The 26,145-nt window shown below is 39.9% G+C and overlaps 1 protein-coding gene across 3 annotated transcripts in view; it reads right to left on the reverse strand.

Moving 5' to 3' along the window:
* The window catches only part of Zasp66 (PDZ_signaling and DUF4749 domain-containing protein Zasp66), a 220,639-nt gene extending 195,040 nt beyond the window's left edge, over window positions 1–25,599 (reverse strand). Inside the window, exons 1-2 of one of the 3 annotated variants that reach the window (XM_067135135.2) lie at window positions 25,416–25,594; window positions 19,409–19,579 (exon numbers count right to left, since the gene is read on the reverse strand). In XM_067135135.2, the coding sequence (XP_066991236.1) occupies window positions 19,409–19,537 (129 nt within the window). In that variant the 5' untranslated portion in view covers window positions 19,538–19,579; window positions 25,416–25,594. Of the gene's footprint in view, window positions 1–19,408; window positions 19,580–25,415 lie in introns of all 3 variants that reach the window. The other 2 variants (XM_067135134.2, XM_067135136.2) reach the window with 2 other exon arrangements.
* Window positions 25,600–26,145: the final 546 nt, after the last annotated feature.

Here is a 26,145-nt window from a genome sequence, read left to right on the forward strand (position 1 = left end):
ATCTGATTTTCGTGAAGAGCTTTGGTGAGGGTTTTCAGCTTGCCAGTTTGTGTAAGTGAATTTATGTTGAAAGTTGCTAGAAAGGTTTTAGATTTTGGCCTGAGTTTTTGACTCTTCGGGGTACACCGAGACGCTCCGACTCGTCTCTTGCATGATGTCGAGTCTCCCCCAAAATCCGAATGAGACTCGTGCGCCGTGGCGTTCACGACGAGGGATTTACCCGAAGATTTACCCCCTGGGGTATGTTTCTTGAAATGTTGTGCCATCATGCTTTTTGACTTGACTTTGCTTTGGATGGGTACCCATCCTTTTACAACTAGGGTTGTTAGCCCTAGAGGTTGCCTCAAGATGTTTTCTGACTTCTGGTCATTTACCAGTCTTCGCCGTAACCCTGGCAAGGGACCAGTTTTTTTCACGGTGGTATTTTATTTCCCTACTACCCTCTGACTCTGCTGGCGGCAGAGCCAGCGAGCTTCCCCAATTCCAATGGGACGCGCCCGATGGAGGTAACCGGTAAATCCCCACACGGGTATTATTATTATTAATTATTATTACATACATCATCATTATAGACCTTTATGCCTTTCAGCGTTCAGTCTGTAAGCCTCTGTGCCTCGTTATAAACTGAGTCTAACCACCGTCGTCTAGGAGCCCCTCCACTTCTCTTACCCTCCATAACAGAGTCCATTATTTTACTAGATAACTTACCCTCCTCCATTCGCCTCACATGCCCCCACCACTGAAGCCGGGTTATGCGTACAGCTTCATCCATCGAGTTCATTCCTAATTTAGCCTTTATCTCCTCATTCCAAATATCCCTCTGCCATTGTTCCCACTTGTCTGTACCAGCTATCATTCATGCTACTTTCATGACTGTTACTTCTAACATATGAATAAGATATCCTGAGTCCACCCAGCTTTCGCTCCCGTAAAGCAAGTTTGGTCTGAAAACAGACCGATGTAGTGATAGTTTCTTCTGTGAGCTGACTTCCTTCTTACAGAATACTGTTGATGGCAACTGCGATCTCACTGCATTAGCTTTACTAAAACTTGATTCAATCTCACTTACTATACTGCCATTCTGGGGCAACACATAGGACCTATCCTAAATACTTGAAATTATCTACCTGTTTCAGGTTTGTATCACCAATCTGACATTCAATTCTCTTATATTTCTTAAGTACTGACACCAGTTTAGTCTTTAAAAGGCTAATTTTTATGCCATACTCATTGCACCTATTTTCAAGTTCCAAGATATTAGACTGCGGGCTTTCGGCACAATCTGCCATTAAGACCAAGTTGTCAGCATAGGCGAGACCGCTTACTACATTTCCACCTAACTGAATCTCTCCTTGCCACTTTATACCTTTCAGCAGATGATCCATGTAAACTATGATCATCAAAGGTGAAAGATTAGAACCGTGTCTAACCCCTGTAAGTGCCCTGAACCAAGAACTCATTTTACCATCAACTCTCGCTGCAGCCCAATTGTCAGCATAAATGCATTTGACTGATTTTAATAAACTACCCTTAATCCCATATCCCCCCAGTATACCGAGCATCTTTTCCCTCGGTACCTTGTCATATGCTCTCTCTAGATCTACGAAACATAACTGTCTATTCCCCTCGTAGCATTTTTCAATTACCTAGCGCATACTGAAAATTTGTTCCTGACAGCCCCTCTGCGGTCTAGAACTACACTGGTTTTCACCCAACTTGCTCTCAGCCACCGATCGCACCCTCCCTTCCAAGCTGCCAGTGAGTACTATGCCTGGTATACTAATCAATGTGATACCTCGATAGATGTTGCAATCCTTCCTGTACCGGGCGATTTGGCCGTGCGGTGAGGAGCGCGCAGCTGTGAGCTCGCATCCGGGAGATAGTGGGTTTCGAACCCCACTGTCGGCAACACTGAAGATGGTTTTCCGTGGTCCCCATTTTCACACCAGGCAAATGCTGGGGCTGTACCTTAATTAAGGCCACGGCCGCTTCCTTCCCTTTCCTAGGCCTTTCCTGTCCCATCGTCGCTATGAGATCTATCTGTGTTTGTGCGACGTAAAGCAAATAGCAAAAACAAAAAAAAATCCTTCCTGTTACCTTGCTTATAGATAGGTGCAATTACAGCTTTTGTCCAATATGAAGGTACATTACCAACACTCCATGCAAATCTTACTACTCTATGAAGCCATGTCACCCCTGCCTTCCCACTATACTTCACAATTTCAGATCTAATTTCATCTATTCCTGCTGCTTTATGAAAATGTATTTGATTTACCGTCCTTTCCACTTCCTCAAGCGAAACTTTACCAACATCACTTTCCCCCTCCCCATGAGCTCGATTGTTCGCGACGTCACCAGGAAGATTTCCTTTTACGTTGAGAAGATTTTCAAGTTATTCGCTCCACCTGCCCATTGATTCGCTAGGATCTGTTATAAGTTGACCTGAATTACACAAAACACTGTTCAGTTCCTTTCTCCACCCCTTCCTGAGATTCTTTATCACTGTCCAGAACGGTTTCCCTGCAGCTGGACCTAGGCTTTCCAGGTTTCTACCAAAATCTTCCCACGACTTATTTTTGGATTCAACAAATATTTGCTTCACTCTGATTCTTTCATCTACGTACAATTCTCTGTCTTCATCAGCCCTTGTTTGTTACCATTTCTGATAAGCCTTCTTTTTAAGTTTACAAGCTGCTCTCACTTCATTATTCACCAGGATGTTCGCTTTTCTTCCCATCTTTACACACAGTTGTTCCTAGACATTCCTTTGCTATATCTACTACAGTATCCCTGTATGTCATTCACTATCTTTCTATATTCTGAACCTGCTTACTGTCCACTGTTCGGAACTTCTCACTAATCATATCCATGAACTGTGTAATTTCCTTGTCCTGGAGATTTTTTAGCCTTATTCGTTTGCAGACTGATTTCAATTTCTCTATCCTAGGCCTAGAGATACTTAGTTCACTACAGATTAGATAGTGGTCTGTATAATCGAAAAATCCCCGAAAAACCCGTACATACCTAGAAATTTCCTGAATTCGAAGTCGGTTAAGATATAGTATCCTATGTATAGCGGTGAATAGCCTTATGCTTGGATAAAGTATTCGTAATTGCTAAATCCATACTAGCACAGAAGTCCAACAAACGATTCCCATTCCTATTAGCTTCCATATCTTCCTCACACTTACCAACCACCCTTTCGTATCCTTCACTTCTATTTTGAACTCTCGCATTAAAATCGTCCATTAGCACTATCCTATCCTTCACTGAATGCTTCATAAAACTTGTCAACTTCATCGTCATCTACACCCTCACATGGTTAATACACTGAGACAATTCTCGTTCTGATTCCTCCAAGTGCCAAATCTACCCATATCATTAGCTCATGGACATGCCTAACAAAAACTATGTTGCGTGCAATGGTATTACTGATGAACAGCCCTACCCCATACTCCGCCCTTCCCTTGTTAACTCCCGTCAAGTTCACTTTAAAATAACCTCCTATCTCTTCCTCGTTATCCCCCCTTACCCGAATATCACTTACTCCTAGCACATCCAGATGCATCCTGTTTGCTGACTCAGCCAGTTCTACTTTCTTGTTTCAGTAAGCCCCATTAATATTGATAGCTCCCCATCGAATTCCATTTCGCTCGCCAAGTTGTTTCCAAGGAGTCCCTCGCCTGTCAAATTGGAGTGGGACTCCGTTACTCCCATAGGTCGGAGGCTTGCTTAAAATGTTCTGAGCTCGGTAAATTCATGAAGCAGGATGCTACCCTACTTGCACATAGTCCAAGTGAGGATCTCTCCTCTAACGGGTTATGGACCAGCGGTGAATTGTATAGCCCTAGCCGCCTGAGCACAAGTACGCCCATGACTCAGAATATGTCCGAGATTCCCACTCCCATTCCGTAGCAACTGGTATCCCGACTCTCAGGACCACTTACTAGGCCACTCAGCCGTTGCCCATGGTTCACGAACTAGGACGTAACTACAGTAACCCACACCACGAACCATTTATTATTATTATTATTTGTTGACGCTCTTGCCGCATAAAGCAAGAACTTGCACTATTTTAGCTCTGCCGCAGACATTTCCATTACACCAAAATAAAGGCAGGCCACTTGTTGTGAAGTGCGTTGAAAATAAGTAAACTTAATGTAGTGGAAAATATTAGAGTGCACACATGTTTTACTGCGCGACGATCGTATTGGACGGCTTCCATGTCGCTAGTAGGCCACTGCCTCGCTTGTGCTAGTTCGCTCCTGTTTTCCTCGATTCTCGATTCCCGGCTTGTCACACGAGAGAACCTACAAGAAGTTTCAACACCTCGTTTCGTTGGAAGTGGTGAGAAATTGCAATAAGGAAGTAGAGGCCGAGAATTGACAGCAGTTTATATTAGAGTCTGGTTGTTCCTAGTCGCACCGAGTAAACTGTATGATCAGATTAATGTGGTAAATTCGTTAGCGATGACGGCAAATACAAGCTTTTATTATTATTATTATTATTATTATTATTATTATTATTACAGTTTGCTTTACGTCGCACCGACACAGATAGGTCTTATGGCGAGAAAGGGATAGGAAAGGGCTAGGAGTGGGAACGAAGCGGCCGAGGCCTTAATTAAGGTACAGCCCCAGCATTTGCCTGGTGTGAAAATGGGAAACCACGGAGAACCATTTTCAGGGCTGCCGATAGTGGGGTTCGAACCTACTATCTCCCGAATACTGGATACTGGCCGCACTTAAGCGACTGCAGCTATCGAGCTCGGTGACAAGGATCTAGTTGTGTCGGTGCGACGTACAGAAAATTGTAAGAACAAGGATCTAGGAAACTTACCACATATCTGCGCGGGAAGCCGATAATGCTGAGCGATTATTTAAAGACAAAAATTTATTATTATTGATATTATTTATAGATCCTGGTCCCTCTGTGGACCAGTGTCGGCCTCCGGATCCCAAAATCGTGAGTTCAAAGCCGACAGAGCTAGCTGGATTTTCATATTGCACTCCATGTCGTACGATGTCGGCATGTATAAGGTCTTTGGTAATACATTCGACGTTTATCTTATAAAATGATTTAAATCTACGCATTTGAAACTCGTATAATAGAGTTCTAGTTTCTTTTTCAAGTAGTAATGTAAGACGAACGTCGAAATTGACACGAAGGCAGCATGAATAGCGTCAAATCAAAATACCTGCTCATGTTAACTGACACCAAACGATTATCACTATCACTTCTTTCTTGTTGTTATCCTCGTGGCGTGATAGCCCAGTGAGATTGTCACTAGCTTCTCATCAATGCTGTCATGGTTCAAATCCCGGTCAATGAATGCGAGATTTCTTAAATGGAAAGCCATGCCTCTGTGACTCGGATTCCATCTATTATTGGAGGTCCCGCGGCTATGATTACCATGCAAACAATCACGTAAAACAACACATTATTATTATTATTATTATTATTATTATTATTATTATTATTATTATTATTATTATTATTATTATTATTAATTATACTTAATGGCATCTTACGCTGACCTAGGGTGGACTGTTTTCGTGGATGTATTAGTGGGATCTCCAGTTTATGTGGAATCCGATCCACATGGTTACTACTTTTCGTTTCAGATTTCATACATGCATTGGGTGAGATTAGAACCACAGGCTTTGGTGGTAAGCCACTGACCATATCACGAGTTCACGCAACTGTGTTCTACATAGATACTTGGACGATATCAATTTCCATCTGCCACTACTGGACAGCACTTTACTGTACTGTACCACTACTAGACTTGCATTGTGCTGGTTAACTAACTGACAGGCTTGAGTTGCTGTTACGTCTTCGCCCATGTAGTTTCAATACGGGACGTCCAATTGTTTGCTAATACTAAGAAGTTTAACTCCCCACTTTTACATGGCAGTTCGAAGTGAATACTAAAGATAAACGCTGGCAATCATATCCACGTATAATTTTTTTCCAATTTCACTCTGAAGTAACTGTACAAAGATTTTGAATTATCAAGGGCGAATGGAATCGAAAACAACATTATTCTAGTAAATAGAACAGTTAAGAGAACATGTAAGTTTTCAGTCTTTCGAAGCACGAAAGGTTCTTAGAACACTGTAACATACCTGTAAAAAACGTACAATTGCAGGACAATTACAATTAATTTTTTACAGGTATAGTATTCTAAGTGTTATATTTCGTGTTTAGACAGACTGAAAGGCTTAAAAATTCTATTAGCTGTGTCAACACTGGAAAAAAATGGTTTCCTTCTTATCAAATTATTCTAAGCAGAAAACTAAACCCATTCGGCGCTGTTTCTGTGTAACGAGTGCAAGCTTTCAAGAACCAGGGAGTGACAGAAAACATTGAGAGATAAAGGTTTTACATTTAACGTTATCATTGAAACTGACTCTGTACTTTAAGATTGTATAAAATAAATTTCTAAAAATTTCCTAGATATTCATATTTTACTTTATTCACTGATAAGAGAAATGATAACTCTGGCTGACTGTCAACATGTTAACGTTAAACTTACGTATACATCTTCATTATTAATTATTATTAATCCTCTTTTTACAATTTGTTTTACGTCGCATCGACACAGATAGGTCGTACGGCGACGGCAGGATAGGAAAGGCCTAGGAGTGGGAAGGAAGCGACCGTGGCCTTAATTAAGGTACAGCCACAGCATTTGCATGGTGTGGAAATGGAGAAACACGAAAAACCATCTTCAGGGCTGCCGACAATGAGGTTCGAACCCACTATCTCCCGGATGAAAGCTCATAGCTGCGCGCCTCTAACCGTACGGCCAACTCGCCCGGTATATTTGTATTGTTTGGAGATTTCTGTAAGTACAGTATTGTAATACTATGATACAAAGACGCATATCTGAACTGATAGAGTTCAACTTAATTGTTTCACCTAACTCTAATTGATGCCTTTGTTGGCAGGACCTAGTGTTTACAGTGTACTATGTCTTCTGGTTTGGGCTAGAGCAATTTTGTTACTTTCATTGATCTGTCTCTGTCTTATCCTTGGCTTTGGCAACATGAAAGTGACTGAGGTATGAGCGATGCTAGTAATGTCATTCCTTGTGCAGCCAGTCCCTGCTATGGATGGTGTGAAAACGTTGCTCATAGGGTCGGTTGGTGCATTTCAGTGGGCTTGGCAGACTGATATGTAATAGCATCTTCTGGCTCGGTGAGGAAAGCAACGGGAAACTACCTCACTCCCCATTTCCCTAGTACGCCTCTTCAGTGATGCCTAGACCATCTATGACAGCTGATGGCAGAGCTGTTGAGGATCCAACCAGCCTCAGGGCTGAAGACTGAACGTACAACTCTAATCGAGTTTTAAAATGGAAAGTATATCAAAATAAATTCAGTTACATTTCTGTTTCATTGATTGTTGTTTTCATTTTTTCTTTCTTTCATTCTTTCTTTCTTTCTTTCTTTCTTTAAAAAGGCGTACTTCTTTTAATCACCTTACGATGAGGACTATAAGGTCTCGATGGATATTTCAGCTGAAACTCTTTATCAGTGTGGGGCCTCTTGTGCTTGGCTAGCGGCAGGTAAACATACAGTTGTGTTAGAGCATAAAGTAACTCATCGTAGTACACTAGAGTCACTCGATCTGAGTGAGAACTTTAAAAACAAAGTTTCTGTTCACAAGTGTGAAGTATGTTTGTCCACACAGCAGTATTATTCGCTGATGGGTATCGGTCACATGTAAAGGAAATGCGTCAACTTGTTATGTCGGAAAGGGCTCCATGACTTACAAACACTTATATTACACGGTGAGAACATTATTTTACTAACTTCAGCATATAAATTTAGACAAATATTGCACCATAAATTGTAAATTATTTGTTTAGTACATCATGGAAGAGTATTTTAGCTCTCATATTTATGTACCCTTGACAAGGTGTGGGACATCTCATGCGGGGCTACAGAGTTTTCACTATGTTCTCCTATCCTGTGTTAGATGAGTCGTTTGATGCTCAAATCACCCAGCCAACTCCTTTTGTCTGTTCAATTCATCTTGTTAAAACTCTTCCCTGAGGCCTTGTTCCTTACAGGTTGCTTTTCACGATCAACTTCTCCACTCCTCCAGTGCTTCTCGATATATGACCAAACTATCTCAAATACACTTGGCTGATCTTCATGAGATTGACCTTGACCTTGAGCTCTTCTAGGACAGAAGCGTTCGCCCTGTTTTCGGTCCAGGATACACACACACTCATATATATATTGCCATCGCTTCAATCTTCAGTAGTTTATGGGAAGTTTGAAATGGATTATCGAATATTCCTCCATTAAAGGCGCACGGGACCTCGGACACGACGAGTAGTTTTTCTGAAATGTTCTTCTTCTTCCTCTTCCTCCTCTTCGTCTTCTTATCCTTCTAGATCCACTTATCCCACACTCTGGTTGGGTCACGAGTGCAAACTGTCGTGCGTATGTGGACTAGGCCGTGTTTTACGGCTGAATGCCCTTCTTGACGCCATCCCTATGTGGAGGGAGGTATTCACTGTTGCGTGTTTCTGTGGTGGATGGTAGTATGGTGTAAGTATGAAGAAGAGTGTGTTTTCTGGAATAATAGTATTAATAATAATAATAATAATAATAATAATAATAATAATAATAATAATAATAATACCGAGTGGTTTGGATCACGTAGCTACCAGCTTGCATTCGGAAGATAGTGGGTTCGAACCCCATTGTCGGCAGCCTTGAAGATGGTTTTCCGTGGTTTCCCATTTTGAACCCACGATTTTGGTATCCAAACGCCAACACTGGTCCACAGATGGATCAGGGATATATAAATATTACCAATAATAATAATAATAATAATAATAATAATAATAATAATAATAATAATAATAATAATAATAATAATAATAATAATAATAATAATACAACTCAAATATTTTTCTTTAAGTAATCGCTCAGCATATCCGCTTTCCGCACAGATATATGGTAAGTTTCCTAGAACTTTACGTCGCATCGACACAATTAGATCCTTGTCTGTAAGCTCCTGCTTAATGGGCACGGTACCTCTCGACTAGGATACCACAATGTTTAAACGTGATCGCCTACGTTGTTGAGTACATGGAAAGAGAGCGTGAGGAAGGAAAAGGTTCCAGCTGATCGACAACATTAAAGTAGGAAGAAGATCCGATTTCATAAAAAGATATGTTGAAGACCGGGAAACATGAAGGGACAGGCCATTGGTAGGCCACGGTCGCTTCCTTCCACTCCTAGCCCTTTCCTTATCATATCGTCGCCATAAGACATGTCTGTGTCGGTGCGACGTGAAGCAGATTGTAAAATAATAATATTAATAATAATAATAATAATAATAATAATCTCAGCCTCCGCCTCTGTGGTGTAGTGGTTAGCGTGATTATCTGCCACCCCCGGAGGCTCGGGTTCGAATCCCGCTCTTTCACGAAATTTGAAAAGTGGTACGAGGTCTGGTACGGGGTCACTCAGCCTCGGGAGGTCAACTGAGTAGAGGTGGGTTCTATTCCCACCTCAGCCATCCTCGAAGTGGTTTTTCGTGGTTTCCCACTTCTCCTCCAGGCAAATGCCGGAATGGTACCTAACTTAAGGGCACGGCCGCTTCCTTCCCTACCGAGATCGATAGCTGCAGTCGCTTAAGTACGGCCAGTATCCAGTAATCGGGAGATAGTGGTTTCGAGCCCCACTGTTGGCAGCCCTGAAGATGGTTTTCCGTGGTTTCCCATTTTTCACACCAGACAAATGCCGGGGCTGTACCTTAGCCTCTCCTATCCCATCGTCGTCATAAGACCTATCTGTGTCAGTGCGACGTAAAGCAAAAAAAAAAAAAAAGAAGAAGCTCCCTTCCCTCTTCCTTGTCTATCCCTTCCAATATTCCCATCCCTCCGCAAGGCCCCTGTTCAGTAGAGCAGGTGAGGCCGCCTGGGCGAGGTACTTGTCCTCCTCGCCAATTTTATCCCCGACCCAAGTTCTCCCGCTCCAGGACACTGCCCTTGAGGCGGTAAGGCGGTAGAGGTGGGATCCCTCGCTGAGTCCGAGGAAAAAACCAACCCTGGAGGGTGAGCAGATTAAGACATAATAATATCAATAATAATAATAATAATAATAATAATAATAATAATAATAATAATAATAATAATAATAATAATAATAATAATAATAAGCCGCCTCTGTGGTGTAGTGGTTAGTGTGATTAGCTGCCACCCCCGGAGGTCCGGGTTCGATTCCCGGCTCTGCCACGAAATTTGAAAAGTGGTATGAGGGCTGGAACGGGGTCCACTCAGCCTCGGGAGGTCAACTGAGTAGAGGTGGGTTCGATTCCCACCTCAGCCATCCTGGAAGTGGTTTTCCGTGGTTTCCCACTTCTCCTCCAGGCGAATGCCGGGATGGTACCTACCATAAGGCCACGGCCGCTTCCTTCCCTCTTCCTTGCCTATCCCTCCCAATCTTCCCATCCCTCCACAAGGCCCCTGTTCAGCATAGCAGGTGAGGCCGCCTGGGCGAGGTACTGGTCATTCTCCCCAGTTGTATCCCCCGACCAAGAGTCTGAAGCTCCAGGACACTGCCCTTGAGGCGGTAGAGGTGGGATCCCTCGCTGTGTCCGAGGGAAAAGCCGACCCTGGAGGGTAAACAGATGATGATAATAATAATAATAATAATAATAATAATAATAATAATAATAATAATAATAATCGTGTGCCTCACCTACCGTTATTTTTACGCCATCTGTTTATCTGATTGTCAGTTTTAACTTTACGCTAGGCCTGCAACTAGATGGCAGAGTAGACTGAATCTCTCTTGGGCATCTATAGCTTTCATTAATTTCGTCGTGTTAACTTCAATTGTGTCAGCAGCGTTTTTCTACGTGTCTACAAGGAATTTCGAACAGATTTCTTCCATCCTTCAAATATCCGACTACCTCTGTCCGACTTGAACCCGCTATCTTGCGATACGGAGGCTGACGCTCTACCACAGAGGGATCTCCTGAAGTTCTAATTTTCTCAGTCAATAAACCACATGTAGGTCAACGTGTTCTCACAAGTCCGCTCGCTCTCTGTTAGATTGGACCTTGACCGCATACCGATCAACAACCTGCCGTCCACCAACTCCACGTCTTCCTCAATTCCTGACAGTAGACCAAGTAAAGAGCCGGAAGGTGGTAAAGAGTATGAATTTTAAGTGTATGGCATGAATTTTAAATATTCAATCCTCGGGTTCGTTCTATTAAAGGAGAAAAGAGGGAATACTGATAAGATAAACCTATTCCACGCACACTTCCATTCATTAGAGTATTGCTCTCATTTAGTAATAAACAAAACAAAACACACAAACACGCGGTGAAACTCCGTATTAGAGCCGTGGCCTGCAAGACGACTGCTGCCCAGCCAAATAACCTGCAGATACTCAAGTGCCACATTATCAGTGTGATGCCATCCTCAGCCGTATTCCTTGGCATGTTTAACCGGGTACGCAGCGTCTCGTATCAGAAAGCTCCTCAATTGGTCTCGCGAGTCTGGTTGAACTCCATCCCAGCGCTCATTCCAGAATCAAAATTCCTGGTTTGGCGGAGAATCGGATCTAGGACCTTAAGGTAAGAGGCAGCCCTGCTTTCTCTACACTATGGGCTACCTTCTCGGTTATTTAGTGGCTCTTTATGTTATTATTGACGAAGCGAGAAAACAATCGTGTTTTTTTTTACTTCCCTGTTGAATTTGGGATTAGAACCACGGAAACTTCAATTTTATAAAGACTTCAAAAATCGCACATGTATTGACTGAAAGCTGTACCGTGGCCACTTTGGCAAGGGAGATTTATTTTGATTAGAATTTGCTAAAATTATATCATTGCTGACTTATGTGCTATGGCGTGTGGCTTTCGGAGAGGTCTGGTCCAGGTCTTTTGAGTTGACTCCCGTAGGCGACCTGCGCGTCGTGCTATGTACTATGAAGCGTTCTTTTGTTCCAAGATCATCACAAGTGGTCGTTTTTCTCATCTTGTGACCAGAATATATTTATTTTTTTCAGATTTCTGTTGTATTACAAACAGGATAAAGACACTAGTTGCTAATTCTTCACTATCATCAGATATGCCACATTTGATCTGCCGTAAACCTTCAGAGGAGGTGAATTTCATTTATCAAGCATGTATCTTTGACAGAGTTGGCCTTGCGGTTAGGATGGCGAAGCTGTGAGCTTGCATTCGGAATATGTTGGTTTCGAATCCTAACGTAGGCAGCCCTGCAGGTAGTTTTCCATGGTTTCCCATACTGGGACTATACCTTATTTAAGGCAAGCCTTGAGTCGCCGAAAACCTTCGATGTGTTAGTACGACGTTAAACCGTTAGAAAAAATGGCAGAGTAATAAATCAAACTCAGACTTCCGAGGACAGCAGCTAAAAACGCTAGCCGCGCTTACTAATTGTTAGCATACTCTCAGTAAGTAAACAATAACTGTAACTGTTACAGAAAGGCAAACTGTGAGATTAAGAATAATTTGTAGGTAAAGGTGAAGAAATGGGCCGTGGCAGGTAGGATCCTGTACTTTAAGGGGATGAGGATAATGTGCTCTTTTTTCCAGAGATATCCGCTACTGAAGAAGTCCATGCTCCCATGCAGTACTCATTTGACAGCTGGACGAGTCGAACAGGAAGATTGGGGACACTACCGGACATCGACACTTGTTTCTTCCATTTGATAATATAATTCCTTACTTACTGTGTCTCTAACTGAGGCCTTCATAAACTGGTTCAGACACAGTTCGACTTCGACCAGTCATCAAGCATAGTGCGACGGTTGTTCTCGGTCAAACATTCATAGCGGTTTAGTCTGTCCCGAATAATCATTGCTTGCGAAGCAACGCCGCTTAGCTAACAGAATATAGCCAAATGCAGCGGTTCAGTATCATATAACGTACCCGACAGTTATATGCAGAAATAACTGTTTTTCTACCATTTGTTTTACGTCGCACCGACACAGATACGTCTTACGGTGACGATGGGACAGGAAGCGATCGTGGCGTTAATCGAATCGGTCATTTGGAAAAGGGTACATATCCACAAACGTACATTTTATAGGAGAGACAAAAACTGAATAAATTATGAATGAGTAAAGCTATCGAAGATGCATTTTGACAAAGCATATAACTAGTAAAGGGTCTTTTATTCCCATAATACGGATTTGAAATACAATTCATAAAGGGAAAAATATGAAATTTTGTTTTCTGGAGATGTACCCTTTTCCAAGTGACTTGAATTTTCTTAGAAATTAAACACACATTTTTCATCCCTGTCGTTTTAATTTTTGTTTTAATTATAATTTTTTTATCATTACAGCGTCTCTTTTCAGTCAACTTGTAGTACGAAAAGATCTCATACAATGCACATGAATCGTCTCGATAAACAAAATCAGTAATACTGTTCACTTCGTTTCATAAGATATTATATTTTTCACTACATTTTTATTACCAGTTTGAGAACTAACCGTATAACCATCATTATGAATATTGACTAACTGTACATTAAGAATTAAGCTTCTCTGTAAGAGCATCAGAATGCTTCTTCTTACATTACTTCCTGCTCAGCTGCTGGCCAGTTGTTGACAATGTCATGATAGAAACTGATATGTTCATCATCAACACACTGTATCAATTTCCTTATGTCGTTGATCTTCTTAATATTAATGGGAAGTTTTCTATTATAGACTTGAAAGTCGAGTAGTATTGGTAAAGCGGGACGAAGTCCTGTTGTGGAAATGATGCTTGCTTGCTTGCTTGCTTGTTGTTTTAAGGGGCCTAACATCGAAGGTCATCGACCCATTTGTGGAAATGAGAAACCACGGAAACTATCTTCAGGGCTCTCGACCGTGGGGCCCGAACCCACTATCTCCCGAATATAATCTGAGATCTACGTGACCAAACCCCATAACCTCTCGTTCGCTGAACTTTTATTTCTCTTAGTCGAACTGTTTCATTATAAAATACCAATTCCTGAGGTATCTGGACCATATTTACTGTTTTATGTTTTATTCCTTGGAGAGTAAAATTAGAGTTTTGTCCTTGAGTGGTACCGGTTCGTAAGCGAACGATATACTGTAGACAATTAAGGTACAGGCCCAGCATTATCTTGGCGTTGAAATGTTCGCTCGTTGCTCTAAGATTAATTTTATAGTCGGGGGATCTCTTCTTCTTCTGCTAAATAATTTAAAAATATATACTTCTTGTATTCTCACTGTGCTAACAAATATATTATTATTACAGTTTGCTTTACGTATCATGGCGATGATGGAATAGGAAAGGGCTATGAGTGGTAAGGAAGCAACCATGGACTTAATTAAGATACAGCCCCAGCATTTGCTTGGTGAGAAAATGAGAAACCACAGAAAAACCCTCATCAGGGCTACTGACAGTGGATTTCGAACCAGCTACCTCCCAAATGCAAGGTGATAGCTACATGACGCAAACCCCGCAACCACTTGTTTGATGTTAACAGATACAATTAGACTAATGAATGACTGATATACGGTATCGTAATTGAAACAATTGTTTTCTCACTCATAACAGGAATTAAAACAGAAAAGAACACCTACCGTACGAATATGTTGTTATTTTTGGTAATAGTGGTACGAATCTTCGGTAAACAAAGAAATTACCTGAAAGGAGAGATATGACACAGACAGAAAGGACTAAACATGAACATACTCGGTTGTAGTATACAGCACTGCTTCACAGAAACGTTTGGTGGTTTGCCGATACAACCGGTCTTCATACTCGCTCATCCAGGACTCGAATCACTAATGAGGCTCCCTTCCACTTAATTTCTTAGTAGACTGTCACATGAATTCGGATTATCAGACATACTTTACAAGCATTAAGTAAATGAGGATTATGACCACGAGGTCTCATGCACCGTACATTAAGGGGACTCAGACTTCCGAAAAAGGCAAAAGATGTGATTTTTCAATTTTATTACTAGAGAAGCATTTCTTGAATAAGTATTTATTATGCTATGTATCCGTCCTTGAAGAGTTATTTTTTGCAACAATAATACTATCCGGCGGAGGTATGTGGCAGCAAAGGGCGCAAAGCACACCTCAGCTAACAATAGTCAGTCAGTACAATGTTACAGTTGACAACCTTTCTTATTTTCTCTTCATGAATTTATGCGAAGTTAAATGCATTTTTCTCCGGAACATGCAGCGGTAATATGAAGTACAATAAAGCTGAACACAATCTGGATAGATTGAGGAAGGTGTTCAGCTATACAGTACGGCACGCACAGTTCCTTGTACAAAGTTGTGTGGAATTGCCTCCTGCTTCTCGGTTACTCCATTCCCGTCCCTGTCCTGCTCACCGAATCTCACGGCCTTAGATGTCTGCATCTGGGGCCTGTTGAGAGAATCACTTTTCACCTACAAATATTCCCGAATTAAGCGAGAAGACAACACCATTTTTCATGTCCTTAGAGCAAGCAGCATTTGTTTGTTAATATGTTTAATAATCGTCGAAGACTCAACGAACAATGTATGGCACGTGATGTACACAATTTGAACACAATCTGTACGAATGCAATTAAACTATGTGTCGTTTGTTTTGCCGCATACTGTAGTTTTTTGTGACTGTTGATATCATGATCAAAGCCACAGAACCTTCCAGTTTTGTTTGGAATCCCAACCAGAAGGGCGTAACTTTCTTTTTAAAACTCACATCCATTGGTCGGGATTCGAACCGCAGCCACCTTGGTAAGAAGCTAGTGAAACTACCACTCGGTAATCTCCCCTCTCCTACCTCGTTATTAGTCTGACAGGTGGCTGGTTCCTCATCAAGATCTCAATGCAAGTCAGTTGGACAGTTCATTCCTTTTCATATCTGCGTTCAGTCAGTCGGAACGACAGCGGTAAACAAGCATGTAAGTTGCTGTAAGTATGTAAGGGTCACATACTTCACCTATGTGATACTAACAACTTTCGTTGTTCGATCTAATGAAATAGTCGCCATCAGTTTTCTTCACATGATCGAAGTGCGTATGTATAATAATAATAATAATAATAACAACCACTGATCTGCATTTAGGGCGGTCGCCCAGATAACAGATTCCCTATCAGTAATTCATCTGAAAATGAAAACCTACAACCTGTTTTCCAGTCATTGACCGGGTCAGGGATGTAATGAGTGAAACATATATAGGCTATTATTACAATGGGGTCGCCACTCCCAAGGTGATTTATTAATGAGTGATAAATGCTATGACTGCCTGCTGTCATTTCTTGATGGATACAGTACTTTTGCATCCATCTCTTGGCACAGGCCAGAGCAAAGTGTAGCTTCCACTGAAGTCCCAGTCTCATCCATGGCTGTGACAATATGTAAGCTGCTGGGGTATGGGTGGTGCTGATTAATGACATTCAGAGCACAACCAGTGTGTCTGAGTGTCATGAAAGGTGTTGCTCATAGGGTTAGTTGTGCTACAATAGCACTGTCTGGCCCAGTGAGGAAAGCAATGGCAAACTACCTCACTACTCATCTTGCCTAGTACGCCTCATTTTGGTACTGCCATTGGTTTTTGTGGTTTTCCTATAACTGCATAGTCTTTGGTGATGCTATTTGAGGATCCAACCAGCCTCTGGGCTGATGACCTAACAGACAGACAAATGCTATGAAATGATAATGGAGAGTGTTGCTGGAATGAAAGATGACAGGAAAAACCGGAGTACCCGGAGAAAAACCTGTCCCGCCTCCGCTTTGTCCAGCACAAATCTCACATGGAGTCACCGGGATTTGAACCACGGTATCCAGCGGTGAGAGGCTGACGCGCTGCCGTCTGAGCCACGGAGGCTTTCAGTAATTCATCTAATCTGTTTAAATGATTTCAAAGTAGTTGAAAATTTATCGAATATCTCCCTTGATAAATCATTCCAATCCTTTATTCCTCTTCTTATAAACCCAGTTTGTCCATTTCAATTCAAACTTTATCTTTATATTATGATTTTTCCTATCAAAAACTCCATTCGAGCTTATTCCTCTACTACCGCCATTCAGCACCATCTTTCCACTGACAGCTCGGAATACGGCACTTAGCTCCTCTCCTTACTTCCAAGTCTTCCCAGCCCAAGGATTGTAACATTTTCGTAACACTGTACCCTCGTTGTAAATTACCCAGAACAAATCGTGCTGCTTTCCTTTGTATTTTTTCCAATTCTTGAATCAAGTAATCCTGGTGATGGTTCCAAACACTTCAACCATCGGTTGTAGAGACAGATGAACTGACAATAGCGATTCAGGAAAGAAAGATTAGGAGTGGAACGAAATTCACTGTCGTAAGCAAGTTTCAAATGATGGCCATTGTGGCCTGTAGTTCATAAACTAGAGCAGAATAAATGTCATCATAAATAACATATAGTATTATTTGTAGAGCCTCCGTGACTCAGACGGCAGCTCGTCGGCCTCTCACCGCTGGATACCGTGGTTCAAATCCCGGTCACTCCATGTGAGATTTGTGCTGGACAAAGCGGAGACGGGGCAGGTTTTTCTCCGGGTACTCCGATTTTCCCTGTTATCTTTCATTCCAGCAACACTCTCCATTATCATTTCCATAGCATTTATCACTCATTAATAGATCACCTTGAGAGTGGCGACCCCATTGTAATAACAGCCTATATATGTTTCATTCATTACATTCCTGACCCGGTCATTGACTGGAAAACAGGTTGTAGGTTTTCATTTTCATAGTATTATTTGTAACAAATTTGAGTCATAGGTTTGTACACATTTGACAAGTCCTGTATACAGTTGAAATTATGAGGTGATTATAATCACCTTTAAGTTAGTATTTGGCTGTACCTTCCAGTGAAGGTTAATAGGGAACAGTAGAAACTATGTATTCGCATTGAATTAAGGTAACGGAGGACTAAAATTTCATTTTTGTATGATTGTTCGAGAACGTATCGATCCCTCCATCCGTCGTAAAGAGCCAGGAAATACCTACCGCCAGGAAACAAAAATTAGCATGATAAACACTTCAATAATGCCCATATGTGATTACTGTGTTGTTGTGTATTGCGACCTTCATTCACAGCCAACAGACTACAAAAAGCGCATAATTCTTCGGTTCGTTTCACTTTCATGTGATTTTTTCTGTTTGCTATTTGTTTTGCGTTGCACGACACAGACCAATCGTATGGCGACGTAGTCTTAATGCACTGAGGTGTGAAAATGGAAAACCACGGAAAATTATCTTCAGTGCTGCCGACAAGGAGGTTCGAACCTACTACCTGCCGAATACAAGCTCACAACTTCTTAAACCAACTCGCTCGGTTTTTCAGTGTGAAACCGCGTCAACATATCTCACCGTACCTTAACCAACTGCCAGTGCTAAACCAATGCAAACGAGAAGGCAACTTCATATACATTGTCAATTGCACAACACAATATCTACACCTCGATAACTAGCATCTAGGTTTACCAAGCTGTCAGAGACTCGTCATCTGGACGCCCACTTTCGCAACAGGAACACCCTGTCCATTCCCGCACACGCCACCTAACGGTACACACACTCCTTCACAGTAGGCGCAGCGAGGGTCTGAAACTCCATAGCAAACGAGCTACGGCACCTAACATAGGGTTCTTAGCTCAAAAACCAGTTTAAGAAATATTTATTTTCTATTTAATTGTGAAAACTGTTACTGTTAAAATTATTATTATTATTATTATTATTATTATTATTATTATTATTATTATTATTATTATTATTATGAGTAAAGCAACGGGAACTACCTCGCTCCTCATTTCCCTAGTATGCCTCTTCAGTGACACCTAGGCTATCTATGACAGCTGTTGGCGGAGCTGTGGAGGATCAAACCAGCCTTCGGGCTGAATACCCAACACAACATTTTGTTATTATTATTATTATTATTATTATTATTATTCCTAGAACATGTATCTTTATTTTATGGGATGGTTTAGTGTGTGAGGAAGCTTCATAGATTTAAGTATGCCAAGCAAAACATGGAAAATAAGTAAATACGCAGACATCAACACAAGCATGAAAATTCTCCACACAGCTTCAGTATTTTAGAATAATATGAAATTCACACATCCATACACACACAGTCTCAAAGTACCAACTTTTTTAATGAACTGATACAATTCAAATCACTCAAATTACACGGAAACCTCATACTGAAAGATGGTTCGAGTCCCGTGAGTCAGTTGCTGAAGACGACCGAACAAAATCAGTCAAGAGTTCTCCAGAGAGGTAACTTGTTTATCATCGAAATTAGTAGTGAAGTTGTTATTAATCATTGTTAAGCGTGTACTACAGTGTAGTTCGATATTATTCCAAGGTCCTGATCCTCCTGAGTGAAGAGAAAAAACTGTATACCAGTACTTACTCTAGTGATGGTGAGGGGTGTGCCAAGGTCGGCGCCACCAGTCACTCTGATGCCCCAGGGCTGACGAAATCCATCTCTGTGTAAAGTTACGGTTATGATATGGGGTTTGCCACCCGTACCCGTATTCATCTTAATGTCACACGGCCACTTGAAGGACTAAAAGCTGCCGGGCTGATCAACATCAAAAATCAACACAATGTAAGCCTCTAAGAAAATAAATACCACCACATCTTCAAGCACCCTTAAGACATAGAGTATGTTTACCGTGTTAATATATTAATATTTCTCTCGGAATCTTCAGGGATAAGTTTGTAAAATTTTAATTTTTTATACATAAACAAGGCAAAGATGGTATTATCTGTACATTAAATCTAGTTCGTACTGATTCAAAACACTGTTCTTTATCGTGTGTTCTATGTAAAGTATCAGTAAACTTCAGCTATAGGAGTCTGGATGGTTGAACAAGAAATCCTAGGATCAAATTTCACTGGACGAGAGAAGTGTAATAGTGTACGTTTTAGCCATACGGTAACTATGTCATATATATCTTTATACATGAACTTCACGCTTGCCACCAATGCCGTGTGCGCTAGAACACGGAACATGAAAGGGTTAGGAAACCAAATTTGCGTACTTCTGATAGTAATGTAATGACTGACACGAGGTTGGTATATTTGAGCATCTTCAAATGCCACCGGACTGAGCCGGTATCGAACCCATCAACTTGGTCTCAGAAAGCCAGTGCTCCTACCTTATGAGCTACTCGATCCGGCGTTCTGTATTTTTATGACAGATCGAGGCAACTGTCGACTGCTAGAGAGTTATCTTCCAAATGATTTTCCATTGGCATTCCACTGTATGTAGAAGTTGAGATAATATTTCATTCGTGTGCCAATCGTTGATATAAATGAATGTCACTGCAATAGACTCACTGTAGAAGTAACTAAGGATATCAAAAATTCAAACGTCTAGTATGGAAACAAAACTGAAGTCCTCAATATTTCTGCGAATTAACGAAAGACATGATGAGTGAAAGAAAAAGTCAAATAAATGTTGTTAAAAATCCAACAATTATTATATTATCTCTGGGCTAAGAAAGAGGAATAGATAAGGTAAAATATTGTATGTATGTATGTATGTATGTATGTATGTATGTATGTATGTATGTATGCCCAACAGTACGGAAGTTGTCTCATTGTTGTCAGGTCCTCCAAAATTTCGGAAGGTCTTCAGATATTTAAAACGATTTCAGAAAGTAGGAAATTAGGTGGAAATTTTCTGAATGATCCTCTGTTCTCATTTCATAGACAGAAGGGGAAGTAACCAGAGGTAAATATCATCCATTACACTTTAATTCTATCCATTCGTTACATTTTCCTTCAGCTTCTATCGCTTTTAAGAGCAGTTGAGATGCAAGTAATGTGATACATTATAGACATATTATTGCTTTGAAAAAGGTATTTGACGCGTGAGCTGTCGAAGTCCCTGGCATGTAGGGTGTCTTATATACCAGCTGCCAATCACGTCGTTCCGAAAGGGTTGACGATGATATATTTTTCAAACTTGGAGCAGAATTTTATCGTCTGATGAAAAACAGAATCTATAAAGATGGGAAGGAAGAGGGGGAAGCGTAGAAATGAGCGAAATTTATAAGGGACTGTTAATGTTGATTGTAGGACTATTTAATTTTAAAGAAACCCTTACATTTTTTCGGTCTGTCGAACACAAATAAAATATTATAAATCACTAATGCACACTAATGCATATATATATTGCAAGTTGCTTTACGTCGCACTGACACAGATAGGTTTTATGGCGACAATGGGACAGGAAGGGGCTAGGAGTGGAAGGAAGCGGCCGTGGCCTTAATGAAGGTACAGCCCCAGTATTTTCCTGGTGTGAAAATGAGAAACAACGGAAAACCATCTTCGGGGCTGCTGACAGTGGGGTTCGAACCCACTATCTCCCGAATACTGATACTGGCCGCACTTAAGCAACTGCAGCTATCGAACTCGGTCAGATATAATTTATACCTTGTGTTCGACAGACTAAAAAAAAAAGCTTGAAGGTTACATTGTATATGTCGACATTGACAAACGCAGTTTTTAATAACTTCATCTAAATTGTGACAACCCATAATGAATTAAAGGGTTCAATACCGTATTCCGAAATTTTGGTCAAATTTCTCGAAATTATCGAGTCATATATTTCGAAATATTATTTCTGGATCTGGCAACACTGAGTCGGCTGGATCTCTTCAGTGAAGAGGCCTACTAAGCCACAGTTTTCGTGAGATCGAGTGACGTGCTCTCCTATCTGACTTGAGTCGTGTACGTATCAGTATCCCTAACTCAAAATATCAGAGCAGATTTCAAACAGATAACGTATTGATGGAAATCTAGCCTAGAGCTCCGAGGCCCGGACACGAATCACTTAACCATTCAGCTGGATAAGAAAAAAGTATAATAAGTAAATAGTACAGTAGACATACATATTCAAGCAACAACAACAACAAGCAGCATGTTTAAACAGCTGGACGAGGAGTAATACATGAAGCTGGAATGAGATCTCTTAGATACAGAGCTCGCTAACCGGTACGACAATTAGAGAATTGTTATGGCATTGTCATGTGACCCCTATGAGCTTTCATATGAAAATAAATTTATAGAAAATATTCCCATTGTAAAATTTTAAGAAAAATCGGTTTGATATTTTTCAATAGATAAACAGTATCCTTCTACCTCTCAATGATTAAATAATAGCATAAGCATTTAAATGGGTCAAACGAAATACATTCCAAATTAGTTTGGGAAGTTATCGATATAAAAGCACTCATTAGGCACTATACAAACAAACAAAACAAAAAATAAAGTCCTGTGAATTGACAAGGAGCTGAACTGAAAGGTACAAAAGTTAATGAGAGAAAATAAACAACACATAAATGGCAGACATCTGGATGAGAAGGATATACTGTACTGCATATTAGAGGATGTACAGCACGTTAATGTCAGATTGTGGGGTATAACTCTTGCCATTATTATTGTGATCGTCATCACTTGTTGACAGACAAAAAATCCCATGCTATTATTTTAACTTCACATATACAGCATTGAAATGTGTGGCTTCAAGAAGCCATTTTTATCACCGATCAGATCATTATTTACAACTGTTTACGATATTATTACATTCTCTATAATATCAAGATTGAAACAGTGAATAGAGTAAAAATTAATCCCGTAAACGTATTAAAATGCTTTTACGCCTACACTACTACTTAAATTATAGACACACATTCTAAGTTTGAATAAATATATGGCGGATTTTCTGCTCGTGTCAGAATGGAAATTAGATTGTGAACCCTCATCAGCACAACAAGGTCATCACACTGCAATCGCAGTACATAATCAATGTCTCTAGCAAATAAACTTGAGCACTATAAATGTGAAAGGTATAAATTTAAAACTTGAGCATTTGTTTGACTTTTAAATCGTGAGTAACAGGAATGTTGAGAACACACCCAATCACCCAGTTATGCATATTAACCCATTACAACATTAAATTCCCACGACTCAACCGGGAATGTAACTCAGGGTCCCGATGCCTTAATATTAAGATACTGACCACTCAATATAGCCATATGGAATATATATAGAGAGAGATAATTTATCTATCAATTATTTTTCCATGTAGTTTTATGTGACTGTTGATATCGTGATCAAAACCATGATAAATTCATTTTGTATGAAATCTGAACTACAGGTACATGATTTTTTTTAAATCCCACATACATTGGCCGATACTCGAACCGTGACCGCCATGCTGAGAAGACAATTACAATGCCTCTCGGCTATCACACCCCCTTGACGAATTTTATTTCATTTATTAAATACTGAACGATTGCTAATAAAATGCATATTGCTATTTATAGTGTATAGTTTCCAAAAATATGAGAATTCCACATTCAAACGTACTTCGAGTAGATTTTCGCGTAAGGGGAGACAATGCATTTTATTATTAAAATAATTCGGATATAGAAATAATTTATTGACTTCAGACGATAAAGAGTGCGTTTTGTAGTTAAATTTTATACTTCTCCGATTTTTACATTATTTAGATCTCGTGTTTAAATGGGTGTTTAGATCCAAAATATTAAAGCTGGCATAAAATATAGAAATGTGAAGTGATGTATTGCCCCAGGAATAAATACAGAATAGCCTGGAGGAAAAATTTCTCAATAGATCGTCGCCGAAAGCCTAGATGACTGATATCGAAGACTGTTTGGACTTTGGCCCCTCATATTTTAACACGCATGGTCATTGAAGGGTATAAAATAATTATTTGAGAACGTAAATATAGTACCAAATTGTAACTGGAATGTTTAATGTTCGATAGAATAGTAAATTTATTTTCAATTTATTGTCATGCCCATCCACGTAAAGACATACAAGGACAGAGAGGTTAAGTTTAATAATGTCATCACTGGATAATCCCAAGCATGGGTTCCTTCCAATAGAACTTACTGCCCCGATCGAGATTCGAGCTGTGGTCCTGTTTGGTCATCTTCGTGAAAAGTGAATGAAACTATAACTCCTCAAATGGGTAAAAGTAGTTTCTTACACATAGACCCAAATAACTGCCGTTATACATGTTACTATCGACACCACAATAGCACAGCATCGTCATTTGGATTAGGATTTGTATGTCTTTGTAGGTTACGTAATTTGATCACAAATGATGCACTATAAATCCATACTTTAACCACTCTAAGTACCCGTTTAATAGATATGAAGGCAAATGTTTGAATATCAAATATTTTGTTTTCGTTTATATTAAAAGTCTAATGCAAAAGTAATTTTTCTTTTCACTGTGTATTGTTACTGACCTTAAAGTTCTCATTCATAGTGAGTGCAATATCAACGACTCACTCACTTTGACATGCATTTTCTTTCAAGCATCATTAATAAATATAGATTGAATATAGATTGACTTGTATCATAATCTACTGCAAACCTCGTTATTTATGGGACTGTATTATATTTTTCCAGCTGTTAGTGGTCGGCGTGGTTCTTACGCACATATCTGCATGGAGATGATGACTACCGTAGCCCTAGTCGAATGTAAACATATTCAGACATTGTTAGATTGTGCTAATCAAACGTGGTAATGCCTACAGTCAGAACCATTCTTCCTATATGCGTTTACTTTATATTAGATGTGTCACCAAAATGTCAATGAGAGTAGGTTACATGCTGCCTATAATGTATATTAGTAAGGATTACACAATGACACAGTTCGGTTTTGATTATTTGTTGCACTGTTGATGGTAAACTACGCATAACAGCTATTCTAAAGAACCGATGAAGACACAACAGTAACTTCCTTTTAAACGTTCTCAAGCATCACGATAAAGAACTTGAAACAGCACTTTGAACCATTCGAACTACAACGATATCGTATTACTCACATATGTATGGATATCACTTCATAATAATAGGTGATACTATTCTAAAATCGTAATCTCGCTAGCAATCCCGTGTGAAACAGTAGAAGGGAGCACTGCCAACTATTACAAGGCGCTTGTTTACACAAAAAGCCAACAAACAGAGCGCGCACTTCTTTGCCTTGTTAATGTATGTTTGAAATCACACACTTCAGACAGACACATACATCACGTATTTCTTTGAAGAATGTAACAATCAAGCTTAAGAGTACACAGTTGTACCAAACGTTAGAAGTTCCTTCCTCGAGATTCAGCAAATAGTTTTCCTTAATATTTAAGCAATATTGATATGAAATTACTATTATTATTACTATTATTGATAATAATGTAATATGTTACTAATATTGATGCATTATGTATAATTTGAAAAAGTAAAAAAATAAGATACAGAACTGAAATGCAAATCCATTACGTAATTTTAAAATTTTCAACCAAATACTTGTTAGAAATCACTTATGCATTCCAAAGTTTAAATCTGAACCAATATTCATCTTCCTAGAGGCTTACAATTATTATTTATTCCTGTGAACGACTTTGTATTGTTGTTGTTGTTGTTGTTGTCTGTCACATGGACTAACAATGATCACGGGTGAATTAGTTAGGTACGTCTGAACACCATGGCTCTCGGCTACGACACTGCCCCCCTAAAGCAAGCGGTGTCACCCTTCCTTCCCCCTACTTTAGCAATGTAGATTACGAGAGGCTAGCTAAGACCAGTCCAGTATACTGTATGCTTGGAGCAAGGAAGCACACTGCTAAATATAGCTCCGGTCGCCATAGCTGACAACTTTAGCTGGGCAATGGGTAGCCAATGCCAATGCCAAGAACCAGCCCACAGAATAACCAACATCACAATAAAGAAAATTAATTTTTATAAGTATTTTTAATAATATGGATTATGTTTATATTTAATGTACCAAACTTGAAAACTTATATTTATCTACATTTCTTCGAGGTGCTGATAACGGTTATAGTTTGCTTCTCAAATATTCTTTATTACCATTTAATTCTTCTGTCGCTGCATATAAATAATGATATATTAATTCAGATTGTGGAAATTCTTCAAGAAATTAACTATACTGATGACTTGATTGATTGATTGATTGATTGATTGATTGATTGATTGATTGATTGATTGATTGATTGATTGATTGATTGATTGATTGATTGATTGATTGATTGATTGATTGATTGATTGATTGATTGATTGATTGATTGATTGATTGATTGATTGATT

The sequence above is a fragment of the Anabrus simplex genome, chromosome 1 (assembly GCF_040414725.1).
Source record: "Anabrus simplex isolate iqAnaSimp1 chromosome 1, ASM4041472v1, whole genome shotgun sequence".
NCBI classification, from domain to species: domain Eukaryota; kingdom Metazoa; phylum Arthropoda; class Insecta; order Orthoptera; family Tettigoniidae; genus Anabrus; species Anabrus simplex.